The following is a 20,722-nucleotide window of genomic DNA, read 5'->3' as shown; positions in this document are numbered from 1 at the left end:
TGCACAAGAGTGCAATTAGAAAGATTGAGAGATGGTCGAATAGCCAAACCCAAAGGGTGATCATTAATAATTCCATATCTACTTGGAAAGTTTTCAATAGAGGCTTCAGGAAGTTCTGCTCAGCCCTATGCTATAAATAGCATTTTTATCTTTGAATTAGATACAGGTCTAAATGGTATATTTGATAGATGTACAGATGGCAAGGAGCTGGGAACAAGAGTGCACTGGAAGCCCTATGGTCAGTAAGTCAACCATATGATATGACAATCATAAAACCTAACATTATCTTAGGTGAAATTTTAAAAGGCAGAACACAGGCTAATCCCACAGGTATATTTTGTTCTAATTAGACTACATATGAATTATTTTGCCATATTTTCAGAAGGACAGTGGTGACCTAGAGAGATATAATAGGATAGTGGAGAATATCATTCTGACCAAAAAATGGTTGAAAAACTTAGGGATGTTTAGCCTGAAGAGTGGATAAGGAAATTATCTTCAAATATCTGAAAGGTTGTCACATGGGAGGATTAAACTTCTGTTTTGTTTCAAAGGCAATGAAGCAATGGGTAGAAGTTGCCAAAAAAAAAAAAAAAGGCTTAAGTTATTAATATTAAAAATTAGAGTTATCTACCTTTTTCCCTCTCTAGGTTAATAGTTTTCTAACACTGTAGATAACTCTACTTTGGGATTTCTCCACTGACTGGTGACTTCCTACAGAGACTACTATTTCATGAAGAGCCCAGGTCGACGTTCATTTTTCTCCCAGCTTTTCTCCTAATTTTTCCAGCTCTCTTTTATTTGTTATCTTCTCCCATTAAAATGTGAACTCCTTGTGGAGGGGGAAATGTCTATTTTTATGCCCAGTGCTTAGTACAGTGGTTGGCATATAATGAACCTTAATCAATGCTCTATCTATCAAGCATATTATCTTTCTATCCATCTACCCACCAATCCATCTATTAGCACAAGGGGCTGTCTTGAAAATAAGATGATTCTTTCTTTTCAAGTAAAAGTTTGAATAATTATTTGTTGGGGATGGTGTAGAAGAGTGTTATTTTTAGTTAGTGCTTGGAATAAATGACTTGAAATTCACTCATATTACTATCGAGTCCCATCCATATCAAAGCAGAGACCCCAATACTTTCTCTGACCTGGTAGAACATAAGCTGAATAAGAAAAAAGGACCCTCTTACTTTTGGATATGTAATACCAATGCCTGGTATAATAAATGGTTATTGACTGATTTTATTTTCCTTAACATAGTCTATTTGTCCTCATTAACAAGCTTTCATGTTTCATTCATCCAGTTCTCTAATCTGTGAATCAGACAGCTAAGGCTAGCTCAAACTTGTAGAAAGATGTCCTATGTAAACTGATAGATGAGGCAAAACGTTAACTTTCATATGCTCACTCCCATAAGCTGCTGATAGGATCATGCTCACTCCTGGATCTTGTTCCTGATTAAGCAGAAGTACTTACTAAATACCTTTCTCCTCTTAAGGAACCCTCTAAGAAAAGTGGTTAGGCAGGACCCAAGTATAATCTGTTGATGAAGTCTAGCTATTCTCTGCCTGAAAAAAGAATCCCCTCTCTACAGTATTTCTGACAAATGGCCATCATTTTCATTCTTGAAAACTTCTAGTAACAGGAAATTCATTCCCTTAGGAAAGAAAAAAATGTCATTTAAAAAAAAAAAAAAAAAAAAAGCTTGAATGACTAGAAACATCCTAATACTGTGCCCAGATTTGCCTCATTGCTAGTTCTAGCTGTTGGTTTTAATTCCCTCCTTTAAGATAAAAACAAATCTTCCAAATCAAGAAGACTGCTATGGTCTGTCTCTTTCCCCATTTGGCCTCTTGCCCCTCCTCCACTCCTGCTTGTTCTTCAGGCTAAGAACTCTACTTTCCTCATGTCACAAACCTCCAATTGTTCCTAAATGTTCTGGCAGTTCTTTCACAGTATTCTGCCAACTATATTTCATCTGTCCCCCAACTTTGTATCCCACTCTCCCAACCCAACAATACAGATGTGGTTTGATCAGGGACTACAGCGTCACTCATTTTAGAAAAACACCACAAGGAGACATTATGGAGAGTCAATAAAAAACTTGGAGATAACTCAGAATTTCTGTTTCCTTATTCACAAATTTCTGCTCAAGCTACTTGTTTTTTTGTTTTGTTTTGTTTTGTTTTTTTAAGAACAAAAGAGTTTTCTGGCTGCTAACATCCTGAACCTTGAATGCCTAGTACTGAATATACTTGAAATACAAAGTCAACAGTAAGCTTGATGACAGACTAATGGGAAGCCTTGGACAAGGGATATCATGGAACAATACAGCATAGATGATGTGACTGAGATGTCTCCTGAAAACCAGATTTTGCCAAAGGCTTAAAATCAGGTATTAATGTGTACTCTAGCTCAAGGCACAACATTCAAGAAAAAGTTTGGATTTAAGAATAGTTATTCACTTTGTTTTCTTAAAGAGTTGGGATATAGCCTGAAGCATGTTAAGAATCTTTCTTTCTTTACCTGGGAAGGAGAAAATAAATTAACTTTATGTACATGTACACCTTCTCCATCCTTTTAGATCCAAGTGTTCATTCTCCAAGATTAAATATGTGGTTGGAAAGATGTGTCTCTGATTCTCTCAAACACAGAGCCCTAGTTCCCATTTCTAGGCCTTTGCACAATGGCTATCTCCCATGTCTGGGATCTTCTCCTTTCTAATCTCCCTTTTATATTCTCTCGATTCATTTAGCTTTATTGAGTCATCAAATGTTGCGGTTCAGTCATATGAAAAATTCACAATGGCCATTCTCTTTGGCAAAAGGTTCATTTATTTGGAAGAGATTACAGACAAAATGAAGAGATAGACACTTTTAATCATTAACAAAGGAAAAGACAAGTTTCTTAGTGGAACTCACAATTAACGAGGAGAAAGAAAATATTCGATGAAGTGGGAGATATCACTGACAGGTAGGCTAAATTCCAAAAGAGATTTAGCACTTTAAAAAGTTAGGTAACTCTAAGAAAAAGAAAGACACCACATGACATAGTGAGGGATGACAAGAGGGGGAGGTAGAGAGGGGAAAGAGATCATGAGGCAGAACATTGTGATAGACTGATCCAAAGAGATTCGACAAAGATAGTGTGAGCCATGGCATTTTTAGAAAGGAAATTTAACTTTGGGGTTTTGACATAACTCAAATTTCTGACTGAATATAGCAGAATAGGGCTGCCACAGTGGGTAGGACTATCAGATTGAACTGAGCTCCATCAGCACCCTTTCCTTTTTGCTCCAGGGAGTAATTCCATCAATATTTCAGTCTTTCTCTGCCAACCTCATTACTATTTGTTGGAGAGGACTATTTGGTCACATATAGGCTAGAGAGCCCTTTGGCAGCTAGGTAGATGGTGTAGTGGATAGAGCTCCAGGTCTGAGTTGGGAAGACCAAAGTTCAATTGTGACCTCAGACATTTAGTTGTGTGAGCCTGGAAATCTACTTCTGTTTGCCTCAGTATCTTTAACTTTAAAATTAATCATATCACCTAATTAGGATTAAGATAATATCTGTAAAGTACTTAGCACAATATCCGGTATGTAGTACACTTAAAAAATGCTAGCTCTCTTCCTTATGAAGGGAACTTCAACTTAAATTCTGTAGAATCTCTAGCCTATGAAATATGAGGGAAAAGAGCAATCTTTAAAAATAAGAACTGAAGCAATAAACTGGAAGCAGAGTGGATACCCATGAATTGGAGAATGACTGAATACCTTATGGTATATGAATATAATGGAATATTATTGTTCTGTAAGAAATGATCAGCAGGATGATTTCAGAGATACTTGGAGAGACTTACATGAGCTGATGTTGAGTGAAATGAGCAGAACCAGGAGATCATTATACATGGCAACAGCAAGATTATACAATGATTAATTTTGATGGATGTGATTCTTCCAAACAATGAGATGTTTCAGACCAATTCCAATGATCTTGTGATGAAGAGAGCCATCTACACCCAGAGAAAGGACTGTGGGAACTGAGTGTGAATCACAACATAATATTTTTATTCTTTTTGTTTTTTGCACTTTGTTTTCTTTCTCATTTTTTTCTCTTTTTGATCTGATTTTTCTTATGCAGCATGATAACTATATAAATATGTATACATATATTGGATCTAACATATATATATATATATATATATATATATATGTTAATATGTTTAACATATAGTGGATTACTTGCCATCTGGGGTTCTGGGGTGAAGGTAGGGGGAAAGAAGAAGAAATTTTTGAGCACAAGATTTTGCAATAATCAATGTTGAAAAATTATCCATGCATATATTTGGAAAATAAAAAGCTGTAGTAAAAAATAAAAAAAATAAACAAGAACTGATTCCAGGAAAGCTATCTTCCCTAATATAAGCTGGAACCTTTGTCCTATGCTTCTCGTGCCTGGTCCTGACACCCCAGCAGGCATGCAACCTGTGCAAGCTACCAAAGTCTGTGTCCCCCAACCACCTGACAGGTGCAGGGGGAAGGGGGGCTTGTCTTGGAAACTGGCCCTAGAATAGTTTTGTTTCTGTGGGAAAGTAGTTTGAGGGAACAATGGAAATCAGTTTTTAGCTTAAGGCGGAAAAGCTTTCATGAGCCCTTTGCTCCACTAGGGCCCAGGCAGGCCATGCTGCAGGAGCCAAGGACCCACAAAGCACTGCCTCCTCTTTACCACCCCACCCCCACCCTCATTACTGTAAGATAAACAATGGCTGAATCACAGGGGAAATGAATCTGAAAGACAAACATTTACTGAGAGGTTAGTGAAAGGACCAAACCCTGCCCAGTTCCAGCCTGTTTTTCCTCTGAGAGCCTTCCTGAGTGCTGCTATTTTTAGAGCACAGCTGACAGTTATCTATGGCAAGGGATGGTATAAGAGGCTGCTGGGAGGCCCAGATTGGCCAGAGAGCTCCTGGACCAGCAGGCAGCTCCAGCTCCAGCTCTAAGCCCCTGAAGGGACCTTGCCTTTCTCCTCTGCTTTCTGGGTAGCTGACCCAGGCCAGCCAGGGAAGAGGATTCCCTTTGGGTTCTCAGGAAGCCATCGTGTGTAGCAACCGTGACAGAACTTCACAGCCCAGTCACTGCAACTGCAGGTGAGAGCACAGACTGTGTGCACCTTGGGTTGGTGTGTGTTTGTGTGTGTATGTTTTAATTTTTTAAAAATTACTTTCAATGGATCAAAGATCAGTTAGAGTAGCTAGGGAAATTTCAACCACTGGGTAACTTGCATTCTGATTTTAGCATGGAAACTTGGAGTTCAAAGCCCAGCTATGGTTGGGTAGAAAGCAAGGACATCTATGTGACTCTCTGGACCTCCAAGGTGCCTAGCTTCAGAAAACAAAAACTATGAAGCTTTCTTTTTTTTTTTTTCCTTTCCTTTCTCTTTCTTTCTCTCTCTTTTGCTCTCTCTCTTTCTTGCTCTCTTCTCTCTTTCTTTCTTTCTTTTTCTTCATTTCAAATAGATACTGGGTTAACTGCAATATGGATCACAGACTGAGAGCTTTTAGAAAGGGGTCTTAGAGGCCATGAAGTGACTTGCCCAGGTTCTTAAACTAGTAAATGTCTGGGGCAGGACTCAAAAATAGATGGTGTATCCAATAGTGTTCTGGGCTCTAAGCCTTAATTTAAATTCTGGCTTTAACATTGTATGACAATGAGTAATCTCTCTCACAGTTTACCTATCTGTAAAATGAGCAGCACCTACCTCACAATGTTGTTGAGTGAATTAAACGATAATATATGCAATGTATTTTGTGAATCAAAATGTGCTGGGTATAAATGCTCTGATTATTGTCTACTAAAAACACCTGCTCAATGCTCACTGCTCACCTTTCATCTCCCCTAAAACAGAGAGTTGTCAGGATCATTGATTTGCAAGTGGTTTCTTTAAATTGCCAGATGGTAATGAAAATTGTTTGCATGTCAGTCTCTGGGATTCCTCATGAATTAATTACATAACTAATGGGTGATTTTTTTTTTCTTATATCAAGGTATGAGATCCAGGCTTCTGATTTCAGTGGCCCTCCTGCCAACCATAAGTGAGAGCTCAGAGATGATGATGCTGGGAAGCACCCCGGCCAAAGATGAGCTGCAGAGTGATCTTCTCTCATCACAGAGTCTCGATGACTATGTGAAGTCCATCTGTCAGCTAGCCCAGCCCACCTCTGTACTTGATGGGGCCCAGCGTCTCCCCTACAACAGACTGCGAAAGCCATGCAGGCTCAGAGGAAAGACCTTCAATGATTCAACTTCAGCTTCACACAGTGAGAAGTCAAGCCCAAGCTCACCCATGCAGGACATCACTGCCCACTTCAGTGGCCAGCATTCGACACTGACTCTGGGCAACAACATCGACCCCCTCGACTGGCTTTTTGGGGAATCTCAACCAAAAAGACAGAGCTGGAAGGACACTCTAAGGAGGACTGGCTTATCCGCTGACCCTACATGTCTGCATAAACAGAATGAAACAGGAAAGTCCAGGGTCCCGCGACGAGTCAGAGCCTATGAAGCAAAGATCCCTGGGGGTCCCTTAACAAAACTGTCCAGTGAGTGGGGCAAGGTTTGGGAGAAAAGGACTCAGCCCTCCATGCTGAATGCTGCCCTGAAGTATTCCAGCAGTTCTCACCAGGATAGGATACCCCGGGCTTTGAACTCCAATCTCCCAGTCATTTATGAACTGTGACCCCACAAATAAAGCCTTCTGTAAATAACTTTTTGTTATGGTGTTTTCTTGCATTATTGGTTTTCTATCTTAAAGAGAAGGACATATATCCTGTCTTTGCTCTTGTAATGTCTCACAATCCATGCTAGGCTAAGGAATGTTACTGAAGGGGAGAATTTTTTCCATTAAGAGCCACATTCTTGTTTTGATTAAGTAATTGAAGTGGGTAGGATAGACTTTCCATTTGAATAAATAACAATGGTAACAATATATCTTAAGTGTAACTACTGTGCTTAATAAATGGGGAAAATGAGGCGACAGTATCTTAGGTTTTGTTAACAGACACATGCCAGATGAGAAATCTAAGAGGGAGGGGACAGTTGTTCTGGACTGTCAAACCACATCTCTTTGGCTTTATCTAAGATGTGAATAAAATGGGGCTTTACATAAGTCATATGACTATGGATGTTAACATAGTTATAAATGCTGTGAACTGTAAAAAAAAGTTTTGTTTTTTTTTCCACAAATAATGAGGGAGCTCTAGAAATAAATTTCATCAGAGCCCAAACTATTGGCAATTGATCAATCAGTAAACATTTAGTTAGCATTTGCTATGTGAGGCGTACTGGGTTAATCACAGGAAACAGAAATATAGAATTGAGAAAGTCCCTTCCCTGAGCTAACATTCTACTAGGGTATGGTACAAACTCACAGATAAAAGATGTTTGAATGTAATATGTATGTACAAATATGTATATCATTTATATGTATTGTGTACATGTTACATAGACATATAATGTTTACATATTATATGTGTACACATATACCTAAAAATACATACACAGATATAACAAACAACAAAAATCCAAGGGTTGGTGGGAGTGAGTCAGGCAATAGCAGCTGAGGGAATCAGAGAAGGCCTCATCAAGGACATGGCTTTTAAATTAAGTCTTGATGGCAGTTGGGCATAAGACACAAATTTAATAATTCCAGAATTCTTAATCATTACTGAGTCCTTTTCCTTGTACCCTGACTCAGTGATCAATATTTCCTGAAATTGTCAGAATGAACTCTAGGAATAACTGCTTTAACAGTCATAAGTCAGTGCCCCATAATATGTTATAACATGAGTTATACCAACCAATGTAAGGTTTTCCTAGTCTGTTGTCATGATCCCTTAATGTGGGGGGAACTCTCCTGAGAAGCAATATGGGAGAATAAAGGGATGGTGCAAACTTTTGGAAACTAGGGTCCATGTCTTATTTCCACTTGTCTCTTGCCTGGGAGGTCAGTGTGGCTACAGTAGATCAAGATCCAACTCAGGTTCAAGTCCCAACCCTGATACATGTGACTCTCATGCAAGGTACTTGATCTTAAAGAATTGCCCACAGCATTGAGAGGTTATTAGCTGTAGAAAAGATGCCCATCTGCATAGGTATGAGTAGTTTCTTCAGAAAGTTATTGATACTGATGAAATCATAGCTCTCACTTTTATCTGGTCCTAGAGCCTAACATACTTGCATTAGACCTTGTGTGCAGGAGAGTGTGAATACTGAGATCAGTTGTGAAAATAAAACATCTGTTCTATAACTATTTTACTGACATCTTGTTCAATCTCCTGGGACTTCCATTCAGAGGAATCTTACTGAGAATTTGGGAAAGGATATGAAAAGTGAAAGAGGGAAGAAAAGATTCCCAACTTTTATTCTAGCTTACCCAGCATCACCATGTCTTCTCCCCTTAGATGGCATGTTGTATAAAATGTACTCTAAAAATGGAAGGGACCTTAGAAATCATCTATGTCTTATCTCTACCTGAAGCAAGCATTCTCTTCAACTATACTTTCAAAAACAGATTCTCCAAACCCATGTGGTGAGAGAGCCCATCTCATTTTTGGACAGTTCCACCTCTTAGGGAATATTTTCTTAGCGATAGGAATAGGAACTAGATTTGTAATTTTACTGGTATAGGAAATTTCTGGCTGAACACAACTCCTGTCTACCAAGAGAGGGGGATGCTTAGAAGAGAGGGGTCAAACATACAGTTTAAGTCCCTCACACGTATGTTGTAGTTTGAAGCAACTTAAAATGTAATTGAGAAATATTTAGCAAAATAAATAAAAACACAGTAAAATATATATAAACATAATATAGTCAATAAATATTAAGAATATACTATATATACATATATTGGATTTAACATGTTTTAACATGTTTATCATATGTTGGTTACTTGACATCTAGGGAGAAGGGGAAAGGAGGGAAAAATTTGGAACACAAGATTTTATAATCTTATATTTTATAAGGGTCAATGTTGAAAAATTATCCATGCATATGTTTTGAAAATAAAAAGCTTTAATATATATATATATATATACTATGTGTCAGGTAGCATGCTAAATGCTGGGGACTCAAAGAGGCAAAAGATAGTTCCTATCTTTGCTCTCAAGGAACTCCTAGTCAGAGATAGGGCCCAGATCCAGGTTTTCCTAGGCCATACTTCCTCTCATGTTTTCAATCTTTTACTATAGTATCATTCTTTTTCTTATCCTAAATGGAAATGTCTTCCTGCAAATCTATATTTATCAATCCCAGAGATGTGCTCTGGAGCCACAAAGAATGAAATTGATCCTTCTTTCAAGTAATAACCATGTAAATATATGCAAACAAGATATATGCAAACATATCCATCCCTTAGGCTTGCCCCCCCAATAAAAATGATTGTTTTTCAAACAATTTTCATGTAATATAATCTAATGTTCCCTTATCCATATAGCTGCCTTTCCTTGAAAACACTGCAGCTTACCCAAGCCCTTTTTAAAATATAGCACCTAGAACGGAGCACAATGATGCAAATGTAGTCTGACCAGAGCAAAGGGGGCTATCTCTTCCATTTCCTCCTCCAGCTCTACTTCCTTAATTAACTTATTTTTTTTTAGTGCCCACATCACATTATTGAATCATACTGAGTTTATAATCTTCCATGATTCCTTTTTTACTCAGTCAAGGCTAGCTACTGAACATAATAATTAGCTTGCTATTAATGCACTACTGTGATTAACCAATGAAATGCAATAATCCCATGGCCTGATAGTGGAGTGAGACATTAGACCCAGCTTCCAGGGCACACTGACCTTAGAGATGTCAGTTTGCTGCTCTTTGCCTTTGCCCAGAAAAAGCTGAATATGAGCAGTGTCTTCCCCACCCCCTTTCTTCACACACAAGAAGAAATGGGAGAAATGTGACCTCTAACTTCCCTTCCTGGCCTAATTTCAATTAGTCATTGATTTTATGTTCATGAATTGCTTTCCGCTGCCTGAGGAATTGTGTTAAAGAAATACCATGGTCCAGAGGTCACATGTCAAAGGCATATATATGATAGTTCCCTTAAGGAATCATTATGGGGACAATCTCTCTACAATGGCTACATAAAATTCATCCAGCATATATACCAGGGGTTCTTAATTTGAGGATCTATAGGAGTCTCCAAGAAGTCTATGGAAAGATTTCAGGGGGTCCATGAACTTGGATGGAAAAAAAAATTACATATTTATTTTAATTAATTCTTAGTTTCCTCTATCATTCTATGTATTGAATTTTATTCATCTAAGATGTCATTCTGAGAAAGGGTCTTTGGTACACTGCCAATGCATCTCAGCCTGTGCTTTTTCAGGTCTTCTCCTAAGTCTCTTTCCAAACAAAGCCTTTTATTCCAGGTGCTTTGGAGTTGATAAGTATTTGGCATGGTGACACTATTTAAAATGCTCTTAGTTTTTATGGCTCAGTGTTCTGTGCAGGTGATCACGGTCCACCATTTGATACATAATGGTCTGAGGTTCCATTATGGCTTAATGGTTGAATTCTCCAGGCTATTATTAGGACTACATTCCATACATTTAGATTTTTCCACTGTTGGTTTAGGAAGGAAGGTAAGCTTTTGATGGATAATTCTAGCCAATAGGTCATACCTGGTATTATGTTACATTTCTTTTTATTATGCATAATATTATATTTAATATTATTTATTATTGTTATTGTATATAAAAGAAACCCACAGTAGGAAAAAGGAGAGGAAGTGGCTAATGTATTGAAGTTACTCTATCTGTTGCTCTCATCCAGTACAGTAACATGATGGGTCTGAGGCCAGTAGGTGGCAGGCTAAGGTAGGAGAAGGCCCTTTCATAGTAGAACACTCAATTCCTCCTGACTAACTCCAGAGCTGTTTCTTTTCTTGTCCTTTCAACTTTCTACCCCTAAATAAATTAATTCACTAATGAAATTTTGCCATAGTCTTTCAAAGATAAATAAATAAAATTAATAATTGATACCAAGTATAAATTAAGGGGGCAGCTAGGTGACTCAAGGAATAGAATGCCAGGCCAAGAGTTAGAGTTCAAATCTGAGCCTCTGACACCGACTATGTGACCCTGAGCAGATCACTTAATCCTGTTTGCCTCAGTTGTCCCATGTGTAAAATCAGCTAGAGAAAGAAATGGCAAAACTGCTCCAGTATCTTTGTGAAGAAAACCCCAAATGGGATCACAAAGAGTTAAAATGCAATTCAAACTGAACAATAACAAGTAGATTAAGTAGAGTCAAGAAGACAGTACGTTTAAATTAACACAAATTATCAGTGTGCCCTAGGCAAACTGCTTAGCCTAGGGGACCTTTGTGAGAATCTAAGCAACACATAAATTGCTGATATACAGCAGAAGAAAAGTTTCCTATACAAAAGAAATAATAGGTCTGGTCCCCCCCCCCAAAAAAAAAAAGGGAAAAGAGCTAAGACATTAGCTTATGGGGAACTATTCCTGCAGTGTGTTGTCCCCCACTGCCACCCCTATTTCCCTACTTCAGGAAGTCTCCCCACCTCTCCATTATAGATCAGGACCAAGGGTGTGCTTATAAAAGTTGAACAATTGTCTGTCCAAAGTATCTGTGGGGAGAGAGGGGATACTCAAAGTAGACTTTTAAATTTTACTCTGGCAATATAGCATTTTCTCTAATGCTTTCTTAAATCCAGGCAATCACCAAAACAATAAATCAAGTACTGATCTGTAGTGTTTGCTGATTTCCAAGGTGTAAATGCTCATACTACAAATTTAATAATCCCTCATAAATTAGGAGCAGCTGTATCCAATACTTTTGGGGGCAAATAAATCCCTCATCTTCTGCACGTTTAAGGTTGCTATAAAATGAGGGAGTTGAAGGATTCTCTCCACCTCTTACAGCCTTTGTTCTAAATCTGTGGCACAAAACCAGATATAAGCTGTTTTCCCAGAGAAGGAAGGGAAATCAGAAAAGAAATTAGCAAAGACAGAGACCGAGAGAGAGAGACAGACAGATGGAGCAAGAGAGGCACACAGGGAGCAACAGAGCCAGAGTGCTACAGAGAGAAAGACAAAGAGACATACACATACACAGGGATAATAATAAATCAAACAGAAACAGAGAGACAGAGAAAGAAACAGACAGGCAGACAGACAGACAGAGAAAGAGAGAGAGAGAGTTTGGAAGTTGATTCAGGGAGGAGGGGAGCTAACACAGCACAGGAAACAGCCAGGAAACCTTGTCAGGATGACTCTGGGTCCAGCAGGCCATAACAATAGTCATCAGGCCATAACTCCTAACTCACCCACAGTATGTAATGGGAATCTTTTGCCAGGGGACAGCATTCACCGCCATTCATTTCTAAGTCTATTACTGTTCAGATAATGAGCAGAGACACAGATTTTAATGGGAGAGAGTATGTTCAAGGAAGCCTAGAAATGGCCTCACAGATCTAGCACATGTGGAGGAGGCAGTAAATGATGGTTAAGCAAGTGCCAAGTCCATGAATATAAGAAGAAAACTGGAAAGGAAGGTGTTAGGTTCTTACTAGGTGCTAAGTCAGTACTTAGCCTCCCAAGAGAAACCTGCTCACAGAGAAAAGGATTCACAGAAAAGAAACCTCCTCCCAGAGAAGGATTACAATTGAGAGATGACAGAACTCTACAGGAAGGTTCAGAGGAATAGGGCCCCAATATACAAATAAATTAGATTTTCCATAATTAAATTGTTTTGTTCTTCAATCATTTCAGTAGAATCTAACTCTTTATGACTCCATTTGGAGTTTTCTTGGCAAAGACACTGGAATGGTTTGCTATTTCCTTCTCGAGTTCATTTTTCAGAAGTGGAAACTGAGGCAGACAGAGTGAAGTGACTGAGTCAGGGTCACATAGCAAATTCGAGGTCAGATTTGAATTCAAAGAGATGACTCTTCCTGACTCCAGGCTGGGTGTTTTAGCCACTACCATCTAGCTGCCCTAATTAGATTGCACCAATTTAAGAATTGTTGATTGCAGGGGGAAGGGGGAGCTTCCAGCTTTTGAGTTTTGATTATATGAGGTATTGGGTAGTGTAGATACAAAGATAAAAAACTAAACTGTCCATGCCCTCAAGGAGCTTATTTTCTATGATGACTTCCCATATTTCCCCATTAGATCCAGATAAGTTAAATCTCCCCCTAATCTCCTAAACCAGAATACTCACCACTTTCTCCCCTGATCACCTGCCACTCAGGTAGGTGCTCTTTATTGGGTGTTTGAAGTGCTATGACCAATAACTATGAGCTTTGGCTCTTTCCCTGCTTTCACTTTGGGTGGCACAGAGGGAGTGCCCCAGGTTGAAAAGACATGGATGAATTATATTGTGCTTCACAAATCTTTTTATCTCTCTTATCCACACCCTCAATCATTGCCTCTTCTGACCTTCACTCTTTCTTTCAAGGGCTTTAGCCAACATTCTTTAAATCAGTCAGCTGTTACCCATAATTTCTCACTTTCACTTACTCCACATATGAAGAAATAGCTAAATCTTGTCATTTCCAATTCCACAGCATCCCTTGCATCTTCTCTCCTCCCCACTCAAAGTTATCACCCTAGTTCACTGTCATCACTCTTCACCTTCTCCAGCACTTAGCATAGTGCCTGAGCATTCTAGGCACTTAATAAATGTTTATTGACTAATTGACTACTCTCTTTGACATTTAAAAGCCCTTATAGCCCTTCATAAGACCATTTTATACAGCCTCATTACACAATACTTTCCTTTCTGTATGTTTCATTCTAGTCAAACTAGCTTTTTTGCTGTCTTTCATATTAATACAAAACCACAATTAACATATTCAACCATGAAGAAGAAATTAGGCACAAGCTCCAGTCAGCAGAACCACATTATGAATAATTTTTAAAAAGGAATTTATTTATATTGAAAACTTTTGCCTGAGTTAAACTCAGTGATAAATCACTTTTGGATTTGTTTTTGCATCATATGGGGGAATATTAAACATAGAGAAATATGACTTTTGCTGAAAAACTGTTACTCACAGTCCATTATCATGTTGTATGCTGTTTCTTTCGCTAAAGGTATCTTTTCACTAAGAATACTAAGGTATTCTTTTCACTAAAGGTATAAAGATATTAACCTATTTGATTAAACTGATTATCAATAAGAAATTATTCTTTTCAAGGATTTTATTATATTCTGGACATCCCAAGAGATTTTTTTTGAAAATGATGACTATTCAATAACATTACTCTTAAACCAAAAAAGAGAAAAGAAAAGAAAAGAAAAAGTCTGTATATGCAAAGCCATGGTTTTTCTAGTAATAATGTATGGCTGTTGAGAGAGTTGAACTGTCAGGCCGGCAGAGTCCACAGAATTGACAGTTTTGAATTGTGCAGAGAAAATTTTTTAAAGTCATCTCAGGTAGCAAGGAGGTCAAATCAGTCAATTCTTAAAGAAATTAATCAAGAGTATTCATTAGAAAGCCAATTACTGAAGCTGAAGCTTAAATACTTTTGGCCACATGATGAGAAGATGAGTCTCATTAGAAAAGACTCTGATGTTAGGAAAGATTGAAAGCAAAAGGAAAAGGGAATGGCATAAGATCAGATGGATACAGAGTGTCATGGAAGCAGTGAATATTAGCTAGGACAAACTTTGAGAGATCATTCATTCATCCAACTATGAAATTCAGACAAATGGTCATCCAGATACTTCTTGAATTCCTCCAGTGATGGTTAAATCACTAAGTCATGATGCAGTTTATTTTATTATTTTTTATAGGCCTGATGATAAGGACCTATCAGGTTCTACCTTAGAACCTAAATTTGATTCTCTATAGCTTGTTCATATTGAAAATTCCTTGAGGATTTCATTTGTTCACTCAATCAATTTGATAGTTAATTCCTGTTACAGATTGAAATATTTTGCATATATTAGGTATTCAATAAATATTTTTTATTCCAACAGTTGCCCTTAGACACTAATAGAACACTAACTACTCTTGGAATAGGATGGCTATTGCAATGACTCAGGAGAGTAATTAGGAGGTAAAAGTAGATTGGTAAGATCAGTTGATTCAAGACAATTTTCAGATGAAGAAATCAAAGCCATCTATAATCATATAAAAATGCTCTATCACTTTTGATTGGAAAAAGACATTAAAACAACACTGAAGCACCACCTCTCACATCTCAAATTGCTAAGGTGACAGGAAAGGATAATGATAAAAGCTGGAGGGAATAGGGGAAAACTGGAACACTAATATATTATTGGTGGAGTTGTGAAATGATCCAACCATTCTAGAGAGCAATTAGGAAATGTGCCTAAGGGGCTATAAAACTGTGTATACCCTTTGATCCAGCAGTAACCCTACTGGGTCTACCTCCAAAAAAAATCATAAAAGAGGAAGAAGGACCCACATACACAAAAATGTTTGTAGCAGCTCTTTTTGTGGTAGCAAAGAATTGGAAAATGAGTAGAGAGCCATCAATTGAGGAATGATTGAATAAGTTATGATATATGAATTTTATTGTTCTATTAAAAATGACAAATGGACTGATTTTAGAAAGGGCTGGAAAGATTTACACAAACTGATGCTGAATGAAACAAGCAGAATCAAGAAACGCTATACATAGCAATAGCAAGATTGCGTGATGATCAAATATGACAAGACTTGGTTCTTCTCAGTGGTTCAGTGACCCAATGCAATCCCAATAAACTTTGGATGGAAAATGCTATCCACATCCAGAGAGAAATATGGAGATTTAATTTAAATCAACACATTCTATGTTCATTTTTTTTCTTTTTCTTTGTGTTTTCTTATGGTTTTTCCCTTTTGTTCTGACTTTTTTCTTTCAACATGATTCATAAAGAAATATGTTCTATAAAAGAATCTACATGTGTAACCAAAATAAAATGTTGTTTTTTACATGTAACTGGGGAAAATAAAAATTACAAAAAAAGATCAGCTGGTTCTAAGAGAAAGATATGAATCACTCCGGCTGCTTCTCCTTCCTCCACCCTTTCCTTTCCAACATCCTCTTTAAGCCACAGGTTTCCTTCTTGGGAAATGTCTTCCCTTCTAAGGATATTCTCTCCAAGATGATTTGAACTGCTTTTAAACTTCTCAAAGCACTGTTGTAACTCTGGTCACATGTTCTTGGAAGAGTATTCAAACTGATGGCTCAGTTTCCTTATCTGGATAGAGGCCCTTAACCTATTTTATTTCATGTACTCCACTAGTGAGACTTTTGTAAACCTTCTCAGAATCATGTTTTTAAATACACAAAATAAAATACACAAAATCATGTGGAAAACCAATTTTAGTGAAACAAAATGAACTATATTTTGGAAAGCCACAGACCTCAGTTGAATAATCACTGGTATAGATATTTTCCAGTTTTATTTTGCTATGAATCCCTGAGAATCTAGCTAAACATAATAACAATAGTGGAGATGCTGGGGTGAATCAGGATATGATATGACTGAACATAAACCCTGATCTCCAATTGAAATGGCTCTCTTCCTCAGCCCAGCTTAGAGCTGACTCCAAGCAAGGCCTCAGTCAAAATGTTTGGATTTTCTCAGTGCAGCTTTGCTTACTTATCCCAAACTTTTTTAAGTTAAACCAAAATCTTACCTCTCGATGTCTCAGCTGGAAGCTTCTTCCTTCATAATAACAATTGTATGTTTTTAGCAGAGATAAGAGTTCTGATCTGAAGGGGTGAAAACAAAAAATTAAGACTTGTGGCTTGAAGAATGCAACACCGGCTTAAAAATCAGGAAACCAGTAATAAATAATTTGCTATGTAGGGATGGAGAAGTTGACATTTTCTGTTTCACAGAAGAAATTTGTAAAATGAGGCTACTAAGATTAGCCCTGCTGCTTCATGGGATCAAATGGGGTAACAAATCTAAGTGCTTTGAAAAAGTCCTAGACATTATATAAACACAAGATAATTCAACAGGACAGTCTTGAGAAGTGGAAACAACTGTTATCAGCACCTAAATTCTATCCACACACTGTCCAGCTTGCCCACTTACATTATTAATATATTTTTCCCAGTAAAGAGAACTCTATGGGCGCATCCATGTATACATACACTCTACTGTTGGGTAAAAAAAAAATTAACAATAGTGGGATGTAGGATTGGAAAAGAAGAGTTCACTGAAATCAGAGAAAGCAGTTTAATGAAGCAAATCATTCATCACATGATTTCTCAGTATTTTAGTGGAAATCACAGTGGCTTCCTAGAGCAGACTGGTATAGTTGGTATGATGTTTATATACTTAAGAGGCTCATAAACTGTTAGGATCAGAAGGGATTTTCAGTGAGTTGTAGGTACCCCCTTTGTCACTTTATAAATAAAGAAAATGAACAATAAGAGTTTAAGTGACTGGTCCTGGATTATAGAATTAGCAAACAGAAGAGATGAAATATGAACCCAAGTCTCCTTGCTTCCAATCTATTATCTAACCTTCCCTCACTTATAGACAATTCCTAAAATTAGCCAATGATAGAAGACACAATTTGAATCATCCTCTTCCCAATGAATGGAATAAAGCAATTAGTCAAAAGGAGAACCAAGGACATCCCATTTCATTGCCCTTCCCCAGAGGAAGAAGGAAGCACCTACTTCAGAATTGATTTATTGCCACTGATGAGCACATGTGAATTAGGCAGGAGATCTTCGTTCATCCTGATCAGCAGCTCTGTGGGGGCCTGTGAGCCAATCTGCCAAGAAATCAAACATAAGTACAAGGTTGTGGTATTCAGGTGGGCCAATGGTTGTCTGTCACAATCATTCAAAAATTATACTACCATCCATCTCTTGTGCATATTGTGTATGAGCAATTGTTTGCATGCTGTCTGCTCCATTAGAATGAGAGCTTCTGGAGGGCAGGTTTTTGCATTTTGTTACATCCCAAAGGACTTAGCACAGTGCCTAACATACAGTAAGCACTTAAGCAATTGATTGTCCTTTATGAAGGAAACAAACATCAAATAGATTAATCAATAACCATTTATTAAACACTTACTGTATGCTAGGCAGTATAGATACAAAGACAAAAATTAAACAGTCTCTGTCCTCAAGGAGTTTACAATACAAATAACATGTATACATGGAACTACATATAAAAAAAGACAAAGTAAATACAAGTTGATATTTTCTAAGTAGAAGTTGGGGGAAAGACAGGTATTAATAAAGAAAGAAGGCATGTAAGAGATGAGTTTTGACGAAGCTAAGAATTCTTGAAGGCAAAGGTGAAGAAGAGGGTATTTCAAGTATGGAGGGTGCAATTTAACCAACAAAAACAAAATGACAAAAATCCATTGATAACTATACATTACAGAGTATAAAACATTACTACCAGAGGAACCTTAGAGCTCACCTGGTTCCCTTTTTCCTACAAGTCATACACTAGCACTACACAATGGAACAATATTTGTACTTCACCAGAATTACCAAAACCTAGTCATGCTTCACTCATTCTCCAACCATCTTACTATCTTGCCAGTCAAACTATTCCCCCCACCCCAAGTTCAGGTTCCATGACTGAATCAACTCTAATATTGCTCCTCTAACTGTAATAGATTCCAAAAAATGGCACCATTCACCATACTGGTAACTTTCCAAATTAAAGTGATTTTGATCTTTGATCTTAGGTCACTGCTCCCATATGTATCATAATAGAGAGAATATAAATATAATTTACATATTATATAGTCTACATAATATATTAGAATATAAATAAAATATTCCCTTTTATAATAGTATATATAGTATATAATTTAATATATACATATATCTTTATAGATATGGCTGGTTGGTTGTTGTCCTTAGTTCTTGAAGGAGACCAAGATGACATCATTAGGTTAGAGTTGCACTGCAGTGTATCCAACTGACTGATCAGACCAATATGAGCTCGGGATGCTCTGCCACAGTCGGACAGAAATAGTCCCTATAAATATTTGGGGGGGGCTTCTCTAACTTTGTACTTGTTGTGTTTCTTCTGAGCTAATTCAATTTGCCTTGCTCAGAAAGCCCAGCACCTTCTCTGATGAGGGCACGCCATGCTGGACAGTCCTGTGCCAGTGTGTCCCATATTATACAATCAGTTCTAAAGTTCTTAAAAGAGACCTGTATCACTTTTCTATCTTATGAATGCCTACCAAATGTGAGTTCTCCATAAAGTAATCTTTTCGACAAGCTTCCATTTGGCATTCAAACAATGTGACCAGCCCAATGGAGCTGTGCTCTCTACAGAAGAGTTGCAATGCTTGGCAGTTTAGTTTGAGAAAGAACCTCAGTGTCTGATATCTTCTCTTGCCAGGTGATCTTAAACAATTCAAATGGAAGTGATTCTATTTCCTGGTGCGGCATTGGTACGCTGTCCAGGTATCATAGACATACAACAATGAGGTCAGTGCAATGGCTCTGTAGACCTTCAGTTTGATAGTCAGTCTAATACCTCTCCTCTCCCACACTCTTTGGAACCTCCCTAATACTGAGCTAGCTCTGGCAATGTGTATGTCATCCTCTTATTATCAATGTATACATTCCTGGAAAGTGAACCAAGAAAACACAGGTACCATCAGCCAGCACCACATCATCTGTTACAGCAAATGGTGAAATTCTGAATGATGTGCATATATGTAAAAATAGGAGCCAGAGTGGGAAAAGGGAGGAGAGAGGGAAGAAGGAAGGGAAGGAGGAAGGAAGGAAGGATAGAGAAAAGGAGAGGGAGAGACAGGGAGAGGGAGAGGGAGAGAGAGATAGAGAAAGTGAGACCAAAGGAGGGAGAGGGAGGGGGGAAAAGGGAGAGAGAAAGAGAGGGAGGAAAGGAGGAAAGAAGGAAGGAAAGGAGGGAAGTAGGGAGAGACAGAAAAAGGGAGTGAGAGAAAGAGAGGGGGAAGGGGGGTGAGAGAGAGAAGATTCTTCACTTGAATGTAAGATCCCAGAGAATAGAGATACCCTTTCCTTTGTGTAATTGTATCCCATGTTTAGTACAGTTCCTGGCTTCATTCATTCAATCATACATTCACATTCATCTTAAGGTCCACCTTTAACATTTTCCACACAGAATGGAATCATGACCACTGGCCTCTCCAGGATCAGTCCCCACCTTTATCTGGCTTCTCCAATCCTGAATTGTCCTGTGTGAATTTGGTTTATGTAGGAAAGCTATGGTCCTTTATAAATTTTGAAAGCAGACTTTCAAATTATTCTTCTTTCAGGATAATGGAAAAACCTTTAATGAAACTGGGTATTCTTTTTTATCCTATCCTCTCTTGAAAGAAGGATGAAGTGATGATCATTTAGATGAAGGACTGATACAGAATGCTAGAAAGAATCCCAATAGAAAGCCTTCTACAAAATCAGAGGACCTACTGGGTGTCTAAGAGTCAAATGAGCCTGAGCTTGTAGAATATCAAACTATGTTGATCAAAGATTCAGACTGAGCAAATCCTAAATTGTCATGGTGATAGTGGGTGCCAGTGACAATGTTTGAAAACAGACCATGAAGATGGAGGTCCACATACTGACATCTCATCTATGGGAAACTGATGAACACTTTTATTACACTGTTTCTCTATCATTCCCCTGACCTCTAAGTCTAATATTAGTCCTGTCAAAAAAAAAAAAAAAAAAAAGTGGATTAGCCTGACAAGGT

General features: G+C 37.9%; 2 protein-coding genes across 4 annotated transcripts in view; one reads left to right on the top strand and one right to left on the bottom strand.

Moving 5' to 3' along the window:
* RASSF4 (Ras association domain family member 4) overlaps window positions 1-20,722 on the bottom strand; it is a 78,405-nt gene that overhangs the window by 30,155 nt on the left and 27,528 nt on the right. For all 3 annotated transcript variants that reach the window (XM_074296273.1, XM_074296274.1, XM_074296275.1), the window contains exons 3-4: window positions 17,683-17,780; window positions 16,686-16,761 (exon numbers count right to left, since the gene is read on the bottom strand). In XM_074296273.1, the coding sequence (XP_074152374.1) occupies window positions 16,686-16,761; window positions 17,683-17,744 (138 nt within the window). In that variant the 5' untranslated portion in view covers window positions 17,745-17,780. The remainder of the gene's footprint in view (window positions 1-16,685; window positions 16,762-17,682; window positions 17,781-20,722) is intronic.
* On the top strand, window positions 5,014-6,768 carry DEPP1 (DEPP autophagy regulator 1). The gene is made up of 2 exons (XM_074296276.1): window positions 5,014-5,151; window positions 6,049-6,768. The coding sequence occupies exon 2, from the start codon at window positions 6,051-6,053 to the stop codon at window positions 6,738-6,740; it is 690 nt and encodes a 229-aa protein (XP_074152377.1). The 5' UTR covers window positions 5,014-5,151; window positions 6,049-6,050; the 3' UTR covers window positions 6,741-6,768.

This window comes from Sminthopsis crassicaudata, chromosome 2 (genome assembly GCF_048593235.1).
Source record: "Sminthopsis crassicaudata isolate SCR6 chromosome 2, ASM4859323v1, whole genome shotgun sequence".
NCBI lineage: Eukaryota > Metazoa > Chordata > Mammalia > Dasyuromorphia > Dasyuridae > Sminthopsis > Sminthopsis crassicaudata.
This window is presented reverse-complemented; position numbering and strand designations above follow the sequence as displayed.

Bases quoted from the DNA above. Each gene is read 5' to 3' on its own strand.
- DEPP1 (XM_074296276.1), top strand. From the start codon at position 6,051: ATGAGATCCAGGCTTCTGATTTCAGTGGCCCTCCTGCCAACCATAAGT.